Genomic DNA, 13,300 nt, shown 5'->3' with positions numbered 1-13,300 from the left:
ATTTATAAAAAAAAAAAGAGTTAGTACTTTAAACACTAGAGTTTCTTCATTGTAATGTACCCATGGGATTTTAATTTACAGAAGTGACTGAATGAGGATACAGAGAGATCAATGCCACTGAAAGAAGAATTGACTACTTACGTCTCCAGAGAGGAGAGGGCATGCCACACCACACACGGCCACTTGGGGACCACTTGATTGCGGTCAGGAGGCAGCGCAGGAGCAAGAGGGGTGGGAAGTCTAGGCCAGAGCCTTTATTGGGGTTTGTGTGGGAAAGGCAAGGCAGGGTACAGTGAGCATTTTAGGATTAGCCAGGGTGAATGATTCTGGCAGACTCTGGGTGATAGGGGTGGTCTCTAGTTGCCTGGTACCTGGCTCTGGGATGACTTAGGTCCTGGGAAATATTGGCTTGGTGTGTAACTTAGATAAGAGAGTGGCTGGGGGTACAGACGTGAGATTGGTTGGTTTGCATACAAAAGGCATGTTCCTAGGTAAGTTGTTATTATCTTTAGGAATTAGCTAGCTCTGGGTTGTGAAGTCTCTCCCTGGGGCTAGAAGGACCCCCAAATATTAAAGCTTCATAATATACAGAAAATAAAACATGATTAATACAGTCATGGAAGTTTCAAACAAGTATTTTCCCTTTCATGCCTTTTTTTTTTTTTTTTTTTTTTTTGCGGTAAGCGGGCCTCTTACCGTTGTGGCCTCTCCCGTTGCGGAGCACAGGCTCTGGACGCGCAGGCTCAGCAGCCATGGCTCACGGGCCCAGCCGCTCCGTGGCATGTGGGATCTTCCCGGACCAGGGCACGAACCCGTGTCCCCTGCATCAGCAGGCAGACTCTCAACCACTGCGCCACCAGGGAAGCCCCATGCCATTTTTAACTCATCCCTCCATCACTTAGTTCTCTCCTATGGTATATAGAAATTACCTTTTCGTTTTATATGTAAATAGCAAGCAACTTTGCTTTCATATTTTCATCTGGAGGGAGTTTGCGGTGATTGTTATGCTGCCTTTCATAAATAGAGTTCTTTTAAAAGACCCTGAAGTTCGTGTTGAGTCATTAAGTCATAGAAGTTCAAAAGCTAGAAGGGGTCTTGAAAGTTACTCAGACCAACCCTTTCATTTTATATCTGGGGAATCAGTCATTAAACATTCTTCTGGGGCTGAAAGACCCCATCCTGAGGCCATCTATGGCCCCCAACCTAAATCAACTTATTAGCATAAATTCAGGTATGCTCAAAAGGAGCTTCTTATAAATTACCAAAATCACTTCTATCATTCAAACATTCTGGGGGTTTTAGAAACTTTTTAGGAATGGGACAGGGACAAAGACCAAATACATTTCTTACTATACCACATCTGGGTTCCTTAGAACTTCCAAATGAACTTCAGAATAACCTTGTTGATTTATGCAAAGACATCAGTTGAGATTTTGACAGGGAAGTGTGTTGAATCTGCAGAGCATTTTGAGGACTATTGCCACCTTTATAATAAGTTTTTTGATCCGTGAACATGGAATGCCTTTCCATTTATTTATGTCTTCTTTAATATCTTTCAACAATGTCTTTTAGTGTTCAGAATGTAGGTTTTGCACTTCTTTTGGTAAGTTTACTTCTAAGTATTTTATTCTTCTTGATGCTATTCTAATACATCACATTATTTTTAAACCTATTTTAACATCTCTGAAATTGTGATGTCTTACAATCAAGAGTATTTTAGTATAATGCCTTCAACTGGAAGCAATTTTTTTTATCTTGGTGGACATAAATGTGACTTACAATCAATAGCTTCTTAGATTCAATACCATATAGTACCAAATGTGAAATGTCTGTGAAACGTTGAAGTGGAAATGAAAAATAAGCATTTGGGTATATTAATTTGGAATCAGAAGAGAGGTCTGAACTGGCGATAGAAATGTGGGGTCATATGAAGTTCATTATTTAAAGCCACAACTTTTCCCTTTGGGCTAAGAGGGTAGAGAAGACAAGAGAATCCACGTTGTAGCCCTGAGAAATCTCAACAAGTAGAAGTTGAGCAGAGGAAGAAGAGCCAGCAAAGGTAACATTTTTGTTTTGAGTCTATTATTGTCATTATTGCTGTTGTTATTATTTGTCGCTAGATGGAAGGACCTATAGGGGCAGGAAATCGTCTCCTTTGCCTCCTTTGTTCTCCAACGAACCCTTGAACTGAGCACTGCACTACTCTTTTTTTTTTCCACACTGCGTGGCTTGTGGAATCTTAGTCCCCCGACCAAGGACTGAACCCAGGCTGGGCCCTCGGCAGTGAAAGCACCTAAACACTGGACCACCAGGGAATTCCCAGCACTTCACTACATTTAGATATTAACCTACATGCCACAGATAAATCCATGTTTATCTGAGAAATAATATATTGACTAACCACCAGCTCTTTCACCCCTGAAAATCTGACATGAATACAAATAAATAAATAAGTCTTTCAGGTCTTCGGGGCAGCTCTATAATCTGATTGTGATTGCGATAGAAAATAGGCACAGGCTTACTGCATATTAACCTAGAGTAATTGTCTCAGGCAGAAGAGGAAAAATAGTCAGTAGAAGTACTGTAGCATTCACGATTAAAACCAGACTATGTATAAAAATTTTTCCAAGGAGTTCATATCCCATTCGCTGTCACATTTCTATAACATAAGTAGGACACCAGCTGGTAGTTATGCGAATTCATCTGCCTTTCATTTACTGTTTGTCACTTCACAGGTGTTGAATCTTATTCATTCCTTCTTTCATTTTTTTCCCTTTGTATTTTAAATGCCCTAACCATCATATAAAGTTACCATAATACCATATCCTCTATTGTGGTTCTCCACCAGGGGAGATTTTGACCCAAGAGGACATTGGGCTATGTCTGGAGACATTTTCAGTTGTCACAACTGGAGATGAAGTGCTACTGACATCAAGAGGGTAGAAGGACAGGGATGTTGCTAAACATCTTAGGGCTGCCCCTAGGACAGCCCCCATAACAAAGAATTATCCAGCCCCAAATGTGATTAGTACCGAGGTTCAGAAATTTTACCAATGGGGATCAGTTTATATGTACATGAAATTTTTAGGGGCAAAGTCCATAGCATGTACCAATTTCTTGAAAGTGGTATAATTCAAAAATTTAAGAAACACTGGTTTTAATGAATATTTCATCTAGGCCTTGGTAACAAGTGACATATTAACCCTATTTCACAACAGAAATCACCTTTCTAGTTAAAAAGACTTATCTCTGCCAATCAGATTTCCCTGTCCCTTTCTGGTGTCCAGTCTCATTCGTGGCTAGACAAACACAGCTCTTTGGACTTCCTGTCTTTAGGTTTTCCAAGTACCTCATCCACCTCCTATTAGCCAGGTTAATATAGTTATTATGGTTATGGTGACTACTAATAATTAAGCTATGGCTTCATGAAATGTCACTAAAAGTCCTGCTTTCTTTTCAATTCCTACCATGTTTCATATGCTGCTAAGCACTGGGTATATAGTGGTGAAAATGAGCTTATAATTGAATACTGGAGAGATATTAATAAAATTTGAACATGTAACTTAAAACTGCAATACGAAAGGGAGGGCGTGAAAAGTGAAGGCGAAAGGAACTGAAACGAGGTTGAAAAGGAAGGACTGAACAACCAGATCGTTGTTGTTGTTGTCGTCGTCGACGTATGCCACCGAAATGCAATAAGCAGTTAACCCCTTCCTGGCTATTTTAAACAATTTGGTGATACACATATCCCAGTCCAGAAAACTTGCGATGTACTTATGTTCAACTAACATTTCCTGGGGCACTGACAGGCAGATTTGGGAGAGCGGAGGCTATGGGTCAAGGTGGGACAGTCAAATGCAAGACCCTCCTTTGTTGTTTTCTCTGTGGTTCTAATTACAAACCAGTGTGTGCTGGGGGGCGTTGGGGGGGGGGAAGGTGAAGAAAAAGCCGACGTCTAAACATGCTGCCCTTTCCAGATAAACATTTAATAATCGTTACTATCGCCATCGCTCTTGATTCTGATATTGGAAATTAGCTGTCGTGGCCTATAAATCAAGACCAAAAACCCCACACCTTAACCATTTCCCTAAGTATTAACAACTCAGTATATTGTTAAGTAGTCAGCCTGAAACGGTCAGGGGGGCCTAGCCGGCAGTTTTCAGTTAGACAGTCAGGTGTGAATCTTGAACTCACTAAAACCCCCAGAATGGTCAAATAACTGAGGTTTCGTGGGAACGAGGTAAAGGGTAGGTGGTGAGAGAACAAAGGCCGCGCGTCCCAGTTCAGGCCCTCCCGGCCCGCCGGCCGCACTGGGGACGGAAGCAGCGGTGCGCCAGGGTGGCGAGCTACGGGGTCGGTGACCCACATCGCCGCGGCGCTGGCGCGCCTCTCCGGGACCCTCCCCAGGCCGGGGCACAGGAGGACGCCGCAGAGACTGGAAGCTCGTGAGAGGGGACGCAGGGGTCGAAGCCTGGCCGCCGCCCGAGTGAGTGAGTGAGCAAGCGACTTGTGAATCACACTGCGGGCCATCACCCGCAAGGACCGAGATCACGCGGCTCTCAGGGCCGGCTGAAGCCGCCCAGATGGAGCACGCAGGAGAAGTGGGAGGCGGTGCGCCGGAGACAGAGCGCGACGTCCCCTGCTGTTCCCGTCTCTGAGGGGCCACCGTCCCCGCCAGGTCCCGCCCCCTCTCGCTTATGTAATAGGGGCGCGCTGCCATTGGCCCCCGCGACCGGAAGAGGCGCAGGCGCGCGAGCGGGTGGGGGCGGAGGGAGGCCGCGGCAGGAAGGCCGGTGGGTGGGGGCTGCGCAGAGCAGGCTGCGCTGGGGCGACTGGGAGAGCTGTGCGGCGTGCGCGAGCACGAGGTGTAGTGGCCTCCCCCTAGGCTGAGGCGGCGGCGGGCGCGCGCGGCGGCGGGTGCGAGGCGCGGGCTGTTGTGCTCCCGGCTCTCCCCTTTCCCCTTCTTGGCGGTGGAGGAGGCCGAAGCGGTACTGGGCGCGCTGCGCTCCCCTTCCTCTCCCTCCGGCCACCTCCCCCGGCCCTCCCGCGCTGCGCGGTTTCTCCGACGCAAGACTGTCCCGGCCCGGGTGAGCGGCAGTGGGGCGGTGCTGACGCCGCAGGACTCCTGGGAGCCGGGTGGGGGCCCTACCGGCGGGGTCGGCGGGGACCGTGGGGGGTCATCGCGGGTCACGAGGGGCTGCCGGCCTGCCCCGCCTCCCTGGGGGCGGCCGAGCCTGTCCTGTCCCGGCGCGGGCCGCGGAAGGACGGGAAGCTCGGGCGCCTGCCAGGCCCTGCAGGTGGCCGGTCGCAGGCCGGCCGCGGCGGCGGAGCTGTAACCCACCGGCGACAGCAGCTGGTCGGTTTGTCGAGTCTGGGGCTCCCCGTGGCCGAAGGGGCCGGGTTTCGGGCAGCCGAGGCCTCCAGGAGGCGCGTCTCGGGCCGGGGTCCGTGAGGAGTGGCGGGTAGGTAGGGGTTGTGTGACTCTGGGTGGCAGAGGAGAGGAGGGAGCTCTCCCAGGCGGGAGAGGCCGGTTTGGGAAGGAAGGCGCGCGGGGCTGCAGCTGGGCTCAGCGAAGTGCTGGGTGAAATAGACCTCACTGCTGGTGCTTTCATCCTGTCTCCTCTCCAAAAGGGATGCATTTAAAAGTCTAGGGTCAGGATGTTGGTCACTGCTTGGGCCTCTTCGTTTTAGATGCTTGTGAAGAATGATCCTACTTCTTGGATCCAAAATCTATTTCTCTCTTACTCATTTGTTTTGGTTTTAAGAGGATCTTTGGGACAGTGCTTACTTGTTGCCTCCTGTAAGAGCTCCTCATTTTGGAAGAACTCCTTATTCCCTCTACTGCTTCCCTCTTTGGAGCCCCCTCAGAAGACCATACAAAATAAGAGTTATATTAAAAGCCAGCTTTTAGGTACTTATAAAGGACTTCTTGCTCCTCGGTTTGTTGCATTTAGTCAAGGAGAAGTTATGCTTGGTTATGCTTAGATCTTGTAGAAAACTCAGCTGGCTTGAGAGTAAGTGCTAAGTCGAGCTGTCCAAAAGCAGGTGGTTTGTTCGTTTGCATTTCTGCTTTCAGAAAGGAAATCAGTGCAGCGTGTTGCTAGAACTTAGGGGCCTACGTCAGGCGTTTAGACTGATTCAGTTTCCCTTACCTGGTGTTTTCTGTTTTAAAAATAAGAACAAGCAACCACAGTCTTCTATTTATTAAAACTTCTATGGCTTTTTGTTACTTTTGTTAGATGACAATGAAAATGGGTTAAATGTATTGTTAATGTTACATTTGAGGAGAAATGGTAACTGCAAAAGTTAAAAATAATGTGTATCTAATGGCATTGCGTTCTACAGATCACTGCATGAAAATGTTATCAAAATAGCTAATAACTTCTAGATATCAGAGAAACCTAGAATTAGTAGCTTACCATTTTATTAGTTTTTTTTTCAATGTAAAACAATTAAGAGGTTACTCACACAGTGTATTAACATACGTAGCATAGCATACATCGTGTGGAAGAGTTCAGATCTATGAGAGAACTGAAGTATTCTAACATAAGTTACTGATACTAAGGCACTGAGACATTAAGAATGCTATAAATGTTAGGATGCATAAAGATTGAATACCTATCATCCAAATAATACAAAAGTATCCAAATCTGTTTCCATGGGAATTGGTTTGTAAGCATGCCATAAATATACTTTAAAAAAAAATCATTTCATTCAGCTTGGAATTAATAAGAATTTGGTTTTTAAAAAATAACAAAAATGGTAGTCTTCAAGGGCGAAGACGTCTGGTAATATTTACCTTTATTTGGTGGGAATGGGGTTCTTATATTAGGCTAGCATACTAAACATTTTTGTAATTTGTTAAAATATTCAGCCAGCTTCCTAGAAAAGGATTGATCCTCCTTTATATTTTGACTTCTGGTTCAGTGTTTAATGCTAGTGGGAACTTGTCCAATTGATGTGTTTATTTTTTCAGTTTCCCTTTTTCTTTTTGGGAGAAGCTCAGGTGTTTCAATGAAATGCTTTGACCTCATACCTGTTAACTAGTTAAGGTTCCAGTCAGAAAAAGCTAGCACTATTTTCTGGTGAAGTTATAGATCCTTTGTGTGTTCATGTCCTGCAATGACTTAAAAGTTTAAGATTTAATTGCAGTGCTAGTCAAAACTATCCACAGGAATTCTCCTTAGATCCTATTTTAAAGTATTTAAAAAGCAGCTGAGACTCATTATAGACCTTTTATGAACAGATTTAACTTGTGTTGTCTTAAAGGAGTCTTTAATTTTCATGAAAAAGTAAAAGTAGTTCTTTTCCCTTAATTTTTAACCCATGTTAATTTCAGATCATTCAGTAGTAAAAAGTGGTATCTTTCATTTTTGTAAAGGTACCCTTAATCTTACTTAATAATTTGTCCAGCAATCCTATGAATACCATTTTTTTTAAGAAAGAATAGCACAGTAGTTTCATGAAACCTCAGTATTTAAGAAAACGGTTTCCATTGCTCATATGAGCTCCTTTAGAGACATTAGATGACAGCTTTTATTTCTCTTAAAGTTGTAAGAATCTTAGGTCGCACAGTGAATACTGGAAGGGGAGAGTACCTTTGCAAAATGATCAGAGATATGATTGAGGAAGGGGCTAAACTGTTTTTGGTAAACTTCTGAAGATTACCTATAAGAAAGTGCACAATTCTTAGATGTATAGCTCAGTGAATTTTTACAAGTGAATACACCTGTATAACCATTACCTAGATCAAGACACAGAACATTATCAGTACCCCAAAAATCCCCCTCAGGCCCTTTCTTCCCAGCGTTACTTCCTGGATTAGTTTTGCCTGTGTTGCACTTTATACGACAATATGTTCTTTGTATCTGGCTTCTTTCCTTAATGCTGAGATATAACCATGTTGTTTAACAATAGTTTCTTCTCTTTGAATGCTGCATAGTATTCCATTGTAGAAATCTGCTACAAGTTATGTATCCATCTTACTATTAGTAGGCATTTGGATTGTTTCCAGTTTTAGAAACAGTGTACCTGCATTTCTGTTGAATATATACCAAGAGTGGAATTGTGAGATTATAGAGTAGACGACTAGTTTTCTGCAGTGGTTATATCAGTTTATCCTCTAGTAGCATTGTATAGGAGAATCTGTAAATCCATACATTTTGATTGACAAGTACTTCTATAAAACAACTGTCAAACTCTTGAGAGTGTTATCATACTTAGATTTCACTTTAATGCCTCAACTTCTGTTTTTAGATATGGCTCGTGGACAGCAGAAGATTCAGTCTCAGCAGAAAAATGCCAAAAAGCAAGCTGGACAAAAGAAGAAACAAGGACATGACCAAAAGGCTGCTGCCAAAGCTGCCTTAATATATACCTGCACTGTCTGTAGGGTAAGGGGAATTGAAAGACATAGCTTTCTCGTGGACAGTTCTTTCATTAGAGATGGGTTTGTATAGGTTAAAATTTTGCAAACATGGCGAGATAAATGCTTTACTTGAAATAGGAGATTTGAGAGCTGGTTGTGTTAGGAACCCATCTTCATTCATCTGTTCAACAGTTTTATATATATACGTATATATACATATATACACACACATATATATATATGCTTTTTGTTGTTGTTGTTCGCGCTGTGCAGCATGCAGGGTCTTAGTTCCCTGACCAGGGATTGGACCTGTGCCCCCTGCCGTGGAATTGTGGAGTCCTAACCATTGGACCGCCAGAAGAGTCCCAACAAGTACATTTTTTGGATAGCTCCTTTGGCCAGGCACAGTTCTCTTGGTCTTAGTGAAAAGGAGTGAACAAAGCAAAATCCGTTTCCTCATGGAGAATAAAGATGTCTTCTTAAGGGCAAATAATACACTTTGAACTTTAAAAAAGGTCAGATTTACATTCTTAATTTAGAGCTATGTAATATACCTCTGGTTATATTAATTTGTTTTGTTTTGTTTTTCTTCGCTACATTCATAGTTACGATGTCTGTAAAACTAAATAGAGTATATTCACATTGAGTGCTTTTACTAGAATTAATGTGTTTTATTAGATTTGAAGAATAATCATAACAGCTGCTATTGAGTGCTTACCAGGTGCCAGACACTGATCGAAGTGTTTTACATGCATGAGCCCATTAATTCACATAACAACCCTATGGCACAAAGTACTTTTATTCTCATTTTACAGGAGAGTAAATTGAGTCATGGGGACTGAATAACTTGTGCAGGGTCACCCAGCTAGTATGCAGAAGAGCTGGGATCTAAACCCAGGAGGTCCAGCTCCAGAGCCCACCTTTTAGACCACTATACCACACTGCCTCAAAGAAGTTTTTCTTAAATTCCAAGCCAGGGTCTCTTTTTTGCCTGTTTGTTCAAGCTCACTACCCTTGAAGTTAGTGAATAAAAGTGCCAGAGGAAAAGTGCATAGTGAGGTTGATCCAGTTACAACAAACTTTTTTTGTTCCCCCCAAAGCCCTATGCCTAGGTAGAATTGGTAGTATGGATGGGAAGGGATCTTGATAAGACTTGATTCCTGGACTAAAGTTTATCATTTATTGAAGTCATTACTGATGAAATAGAAGTTCCTAACTACATAAAAGTTCTCATTAATCTAAGAGAGGAAACCTATTACATTAAATAACCTGTTCATAGTGAGCTTTGATATACTCAAAATAATGAAATTGAGCAGCTTCAGATTCTGTTTGGAAAGAGGCAAGGTAAAAGTAAATTTCACTAAATGACTAATGAAGAAATACCTTGACCTAAAAGTATTAGAGTAGCTCATATATTTAAAAACTCAAAACAACAAAAAATGTTTATTTCATGTTTTGTCTAATGTAATGTGCTAAAGAATAATTGAAGGTCCTTGCCTAGGTAAGTCAGTATAGTGTAGTATTTGAGATCTGAAGTACCTAGTACTAGGTTAACCATAGGTATTGGACAAATTAATCTCTAGGTTTTAGTTTGCTTAGCACATAAAATGAGGATAGTAGGACCTGATTTAAGATTACTGGAAGGGGGCTTCCCTGGTGGCGCAGTGGTTGAGAGTCCACCTGCCGATTCAGGGGACATGGGTTCGTGCCCCAGTCCGGGAAGATCCCACATGCCGCGGAGCGGCTGGGCCCGTGAGCCATGGCCGCTGAGCCTGCGTGTCCAGAGCCTGTGCTCTGCAACGGGAGAGGCCGCAACGGTGAGAGGCCCGCGTACTGCAAAAAAAAAAAAAAAAAAAGATTACTGGAAGGTTCTATGAGAATTCTGGTAGCATGCTTAACATAATGTGTTCGGTAAATGTTACCTATTGTTTACTGTTAATCAGGTAAGAATACTTCATTCTGTGTGACCCTTTATATGTGAAATGTGGGAATATGCTAGGAATTTCTTTGTTACTGGGTCCTTTTTCATATGCCAGCCATTAAGTTATAGGAATTAAAAAGTGTTTTGCAATAGTTGTCGATCGTGAGTAGGCTCAGGATTTTAAAAGTTAGCACATTTTTATTTCATGAATCAGGTCTAACTCTTCTTTTTTGCACAATTTTTAAAATTAGACACAAATGCCAGACCCTAAGACCTTCAAGCAGCACTTTGAGAGCAAGCATCCTAAGACTCCACTTCCTCCAGAATTAGCTGATGTTCAGGCATAAAGTTGTTTACAGGTAATTGACCTTTTCTTCTTTTCATTCGTTAATGGCAGGGCTGTATACAAGAGCAGAATTATCTTCTGTAATTGTAAAATTGATTTCTGTCTTCTAGCTGAGACTTCATTACTGCCCCCTTTTAAGTTAATGTTTAACTTTACGATTGTTAAAAGTCCATTTTCCCAGACCATATCCTTTCAGTGCCTTTGAAACATCCATGTTTTTAACCACTGTAGCCAAAAATGGCATGAGGTGATGCTGGCCAACTCTGGTCCAAGAATGGAAGAAAGTTTTCAGTCTAAAGAAAATAACTATCATAAAGGTATTTGAGAGTCTTGCTCCCAGAAATGATGCAGACCAAAGTTTATGAGTGCTTTTTTGCAGGTATTTTACTTAGAATGCTTAGTAGAGCTTCTAAGTACATTAAAATATAAGGCAAAATGTAGGCATTCATTGTATAAACTAGGTAGTTGCTTGAAAATAATCAGTTTATACTTTGTGTGGTTGGATTTTTTTTTCTAAATGGTGGTGATGGTATATGCATGAGTATTATTTTTAAAGTAAATTCATCAAAGATCTGTTTATAAAAATTTAGCTGACAGATCTATTAGACTAACTTCGTAGGTTAGGCATGTTGTGCTTTTTTTTTTTTCTTTTTGGATTTTTATTTTTTTATACAGCAGGTTCTTGTTAGTTATCTGTTTTGTACATGTTAATGTATATATGTCAATCCCAATCTCCCAATTCATCCTGTGCTTTTTTTTTTTAAGATATTTGAAATGCATATAAATCACATTTGTGTAATGCTTACGTTCACTGAAAATCTTGCTTATGTTTTGTAGGTGAATTCGTGACACCTTTGACTCTTCTGTCTCAGACCTTAGGTAACAAACCTGCAGCTGCTTTTCTAACAAACTGTTGATCAGCAAAAATAAAGGGGCTACAGAAACATTCATTTTTATGCTGTTCCCTTTTGGGCTTCATGCAAAGACAATTCTGTGTAAATGTACAGTTGACTCTGATTTGGAAATCTGAAAATCAGTCCATCCTTGTTATAAAAAATTTTTTTACAATTGTAATTATATTGATGTTCATATTGTATAAAATAACTCATTTAATAAAGTAGTACTTTGATTTTACAGCATCACAGGATAAATGGTTCTAGAAATTCTGTTCTAACTTTCTACATTATTTGCCTTATAAAAATCTAATGAGTTCATCAGCTAGAATTGCAAGTGCAATTCTTATCTCCCTTTCTAAGTTCAGGGGCATGTTCATAGTTTAACTAGAGCAGACTCATTCATTAAATTTGTGCACACGATTTTATTGGCAGCTGCTGACCTAGGTGAAGAATGACTTACCTGCTGCCTTAGTATATTGCAGTCATGTGTCATTTTCCCCTCTGATTGTTTCTTGTGATTGAGGTTGGAATATTTAAACTTGCTGTGTGACCTGGCTATACCTGCCAGCCAGGTCTAGCTTGTAGATAACTGATAAATTCCTTAAAGTGGTTGGATTGTCAGTCAGCCCGTCTGAAAAATTAGGTTCTGAAGTATATGCCACAATGAAGTAATCAGCCTACTGTTCAATACAAAATATGATGGAACATATGTGAACTGGTAAAGATCTATCTTTTATAAATTATACTTGATTCTTTGAAAATTGTTCAAGTTCTTTCATTTGAAATTGAAACTCATAATTTTCAAAGGAGTTTTTGGAAGTTAATAACAATTTGGCCAAATTATGAATGGATTTTGCATTAACAGAAAGATTGGAATGGCTTGTGACTGGGTTAATTCCCAGAACCTTCTCCTTCCTTTCCTTTTTAAGTGAGTAGTTGATTTTTACTTTGTTCTGGTTCCTAAAATCAAAGGCTGTGTACGGTATGACTTCCGTCTGAACTAGAAAAATATTAAAATAGGCCAATATCCACATTTTTTTGGCTCTAAGGATGGGGAAGTGGGTTGGTTCCGATGAATGAGGTAAATCCTACCCAGTTAAAACAGACTAATTTGGGTTTCTTCTAATTTGCTTTTGCCAACTCTTAATACCAGTGAAACCGCTGTAACTCAGTTTAAATTTTAAAGTTGATAGAATGGAAGAACACTCAAATATTTACTGGTAATTGCTTAGAGCCGCACATCTGATCCTGTGGACTACAGAATGCCTTCCCTCTGTCTGCTGTAACTCAGCACTGCATTTGTTTTGTAGCTGTACATATTCTGCCCACATTGTTTGTCTTCACTGTAAGTTTAAAGTAAGATATTTCCAAGGAAAAGCTTCAGTGGTGATAGTTTCTTAGTGACTCCTATTATACTCTTACTTTAAAATAGTCATTTTTTTATGTATTTGATTTCCTCAGTTTCAGATTTATTATTTGTTAATTCCCAATATGTTGGTCACCAGAACATTAGAGTTGGCCTAATTGCTTATAGTGGTTATTAACAGAAGTTCTGGTTAAATTACAATTTAAAAGTTTTTAAAGTGCTTTGAGCATATGTATGTTTATGTTAGTAACAAATCATTTAAAAACCTTTTACAAGTTTTGGTTTAATTTTTTTTGTTTGTTTTACTGACTAATTCAGAATAAAAGCTTTATGTTCTTACATTTAACCCTTTTTTTATAAGCAGCTGAGGACACCATATTTAACTTCAGATCTTAGTGATAGG

At 41.0% G+C, this 13,300-nt stretch overlaps 1 protein-coding gene across 3 annotated transcripts; it reads left to right on the top strand.

The window, feature by feature from the left end:
* Positions 1-4,789: 4,789 nt before the first annotated feature.
* ZNF706 (zinc finger protein 706) lies at positions 4,790-13,085 on the top strand. Of its 3 annotated transcripts, none has more exons than XM_060116013.1 (4): positions 4,790-4,865; positions 8,257-8,393; positions 10,541-10,648; positions 11,473-13,085. In XM_060116013.1, the coding sequence occupies exons 2-3, from the start codon at positions 8,259-8,261 to the stop codon at positions 10,634-10,636; spliced, it is 231 nt and encodes a 76-aa protein (XP_059971996.1). In that variant the 5' UTR covers positions 4,790-4,865; positions 8,257-8,258; the 3' UTR covers positions 10,637-10,648; positions 11,473-13,085. The 3 variants fall into 3 exon arrangements, with proteins under 3 accessions (XP_059971996.1, XP_059971994.1, XP_059971995.1); XM_060116011.1 differs by having other exon boundaries at positions 4,807-5,087; positions 11,473-13,084; XM_060116012.1 differs by lacking the exon at positions 4,790-4,865 and adding an exon at positions 5,210-5,462.
* Positions 13,086-13,300: the final 215 nt, after the last annotated feature.

The sequence above is a fragment of the Mesoplodon densirostris genome, chromosome 13, assembly GCF_025265405.1.
Source record: "Mesoplodon densirostris isolate mMesDen1 chromosome 13, mMesDen1 primary haplotype, whole genome shotgun sequence".
NCBI lineage: Eukaryota > Metazoa > Chordata > Mammalia > Artiodactyla > Ziphiidae > Mesoplodon > Mesoplodon densirostris.
Note: the sequence above shows the minus strand (reverse complement) of the source record. Positions and strands in the feature narration are given on the sequence as shown.

Coding starts and splice junctions, on each gene's coding strand:
- ZNF706 (XM_060116013.1), top strand. CDS start 8,259: ATGGCTCGTGGACAGCAGAAGATTCAGTCTCAGCAGAAAAATGCCAAA. Junction 8,394..10,540: donor ATACCTGCACTGTCTGTAGG/GTAAGGGGAATT, acceptor TTTTAAAATTAG/ACACAAATGCCAGACCCTAA.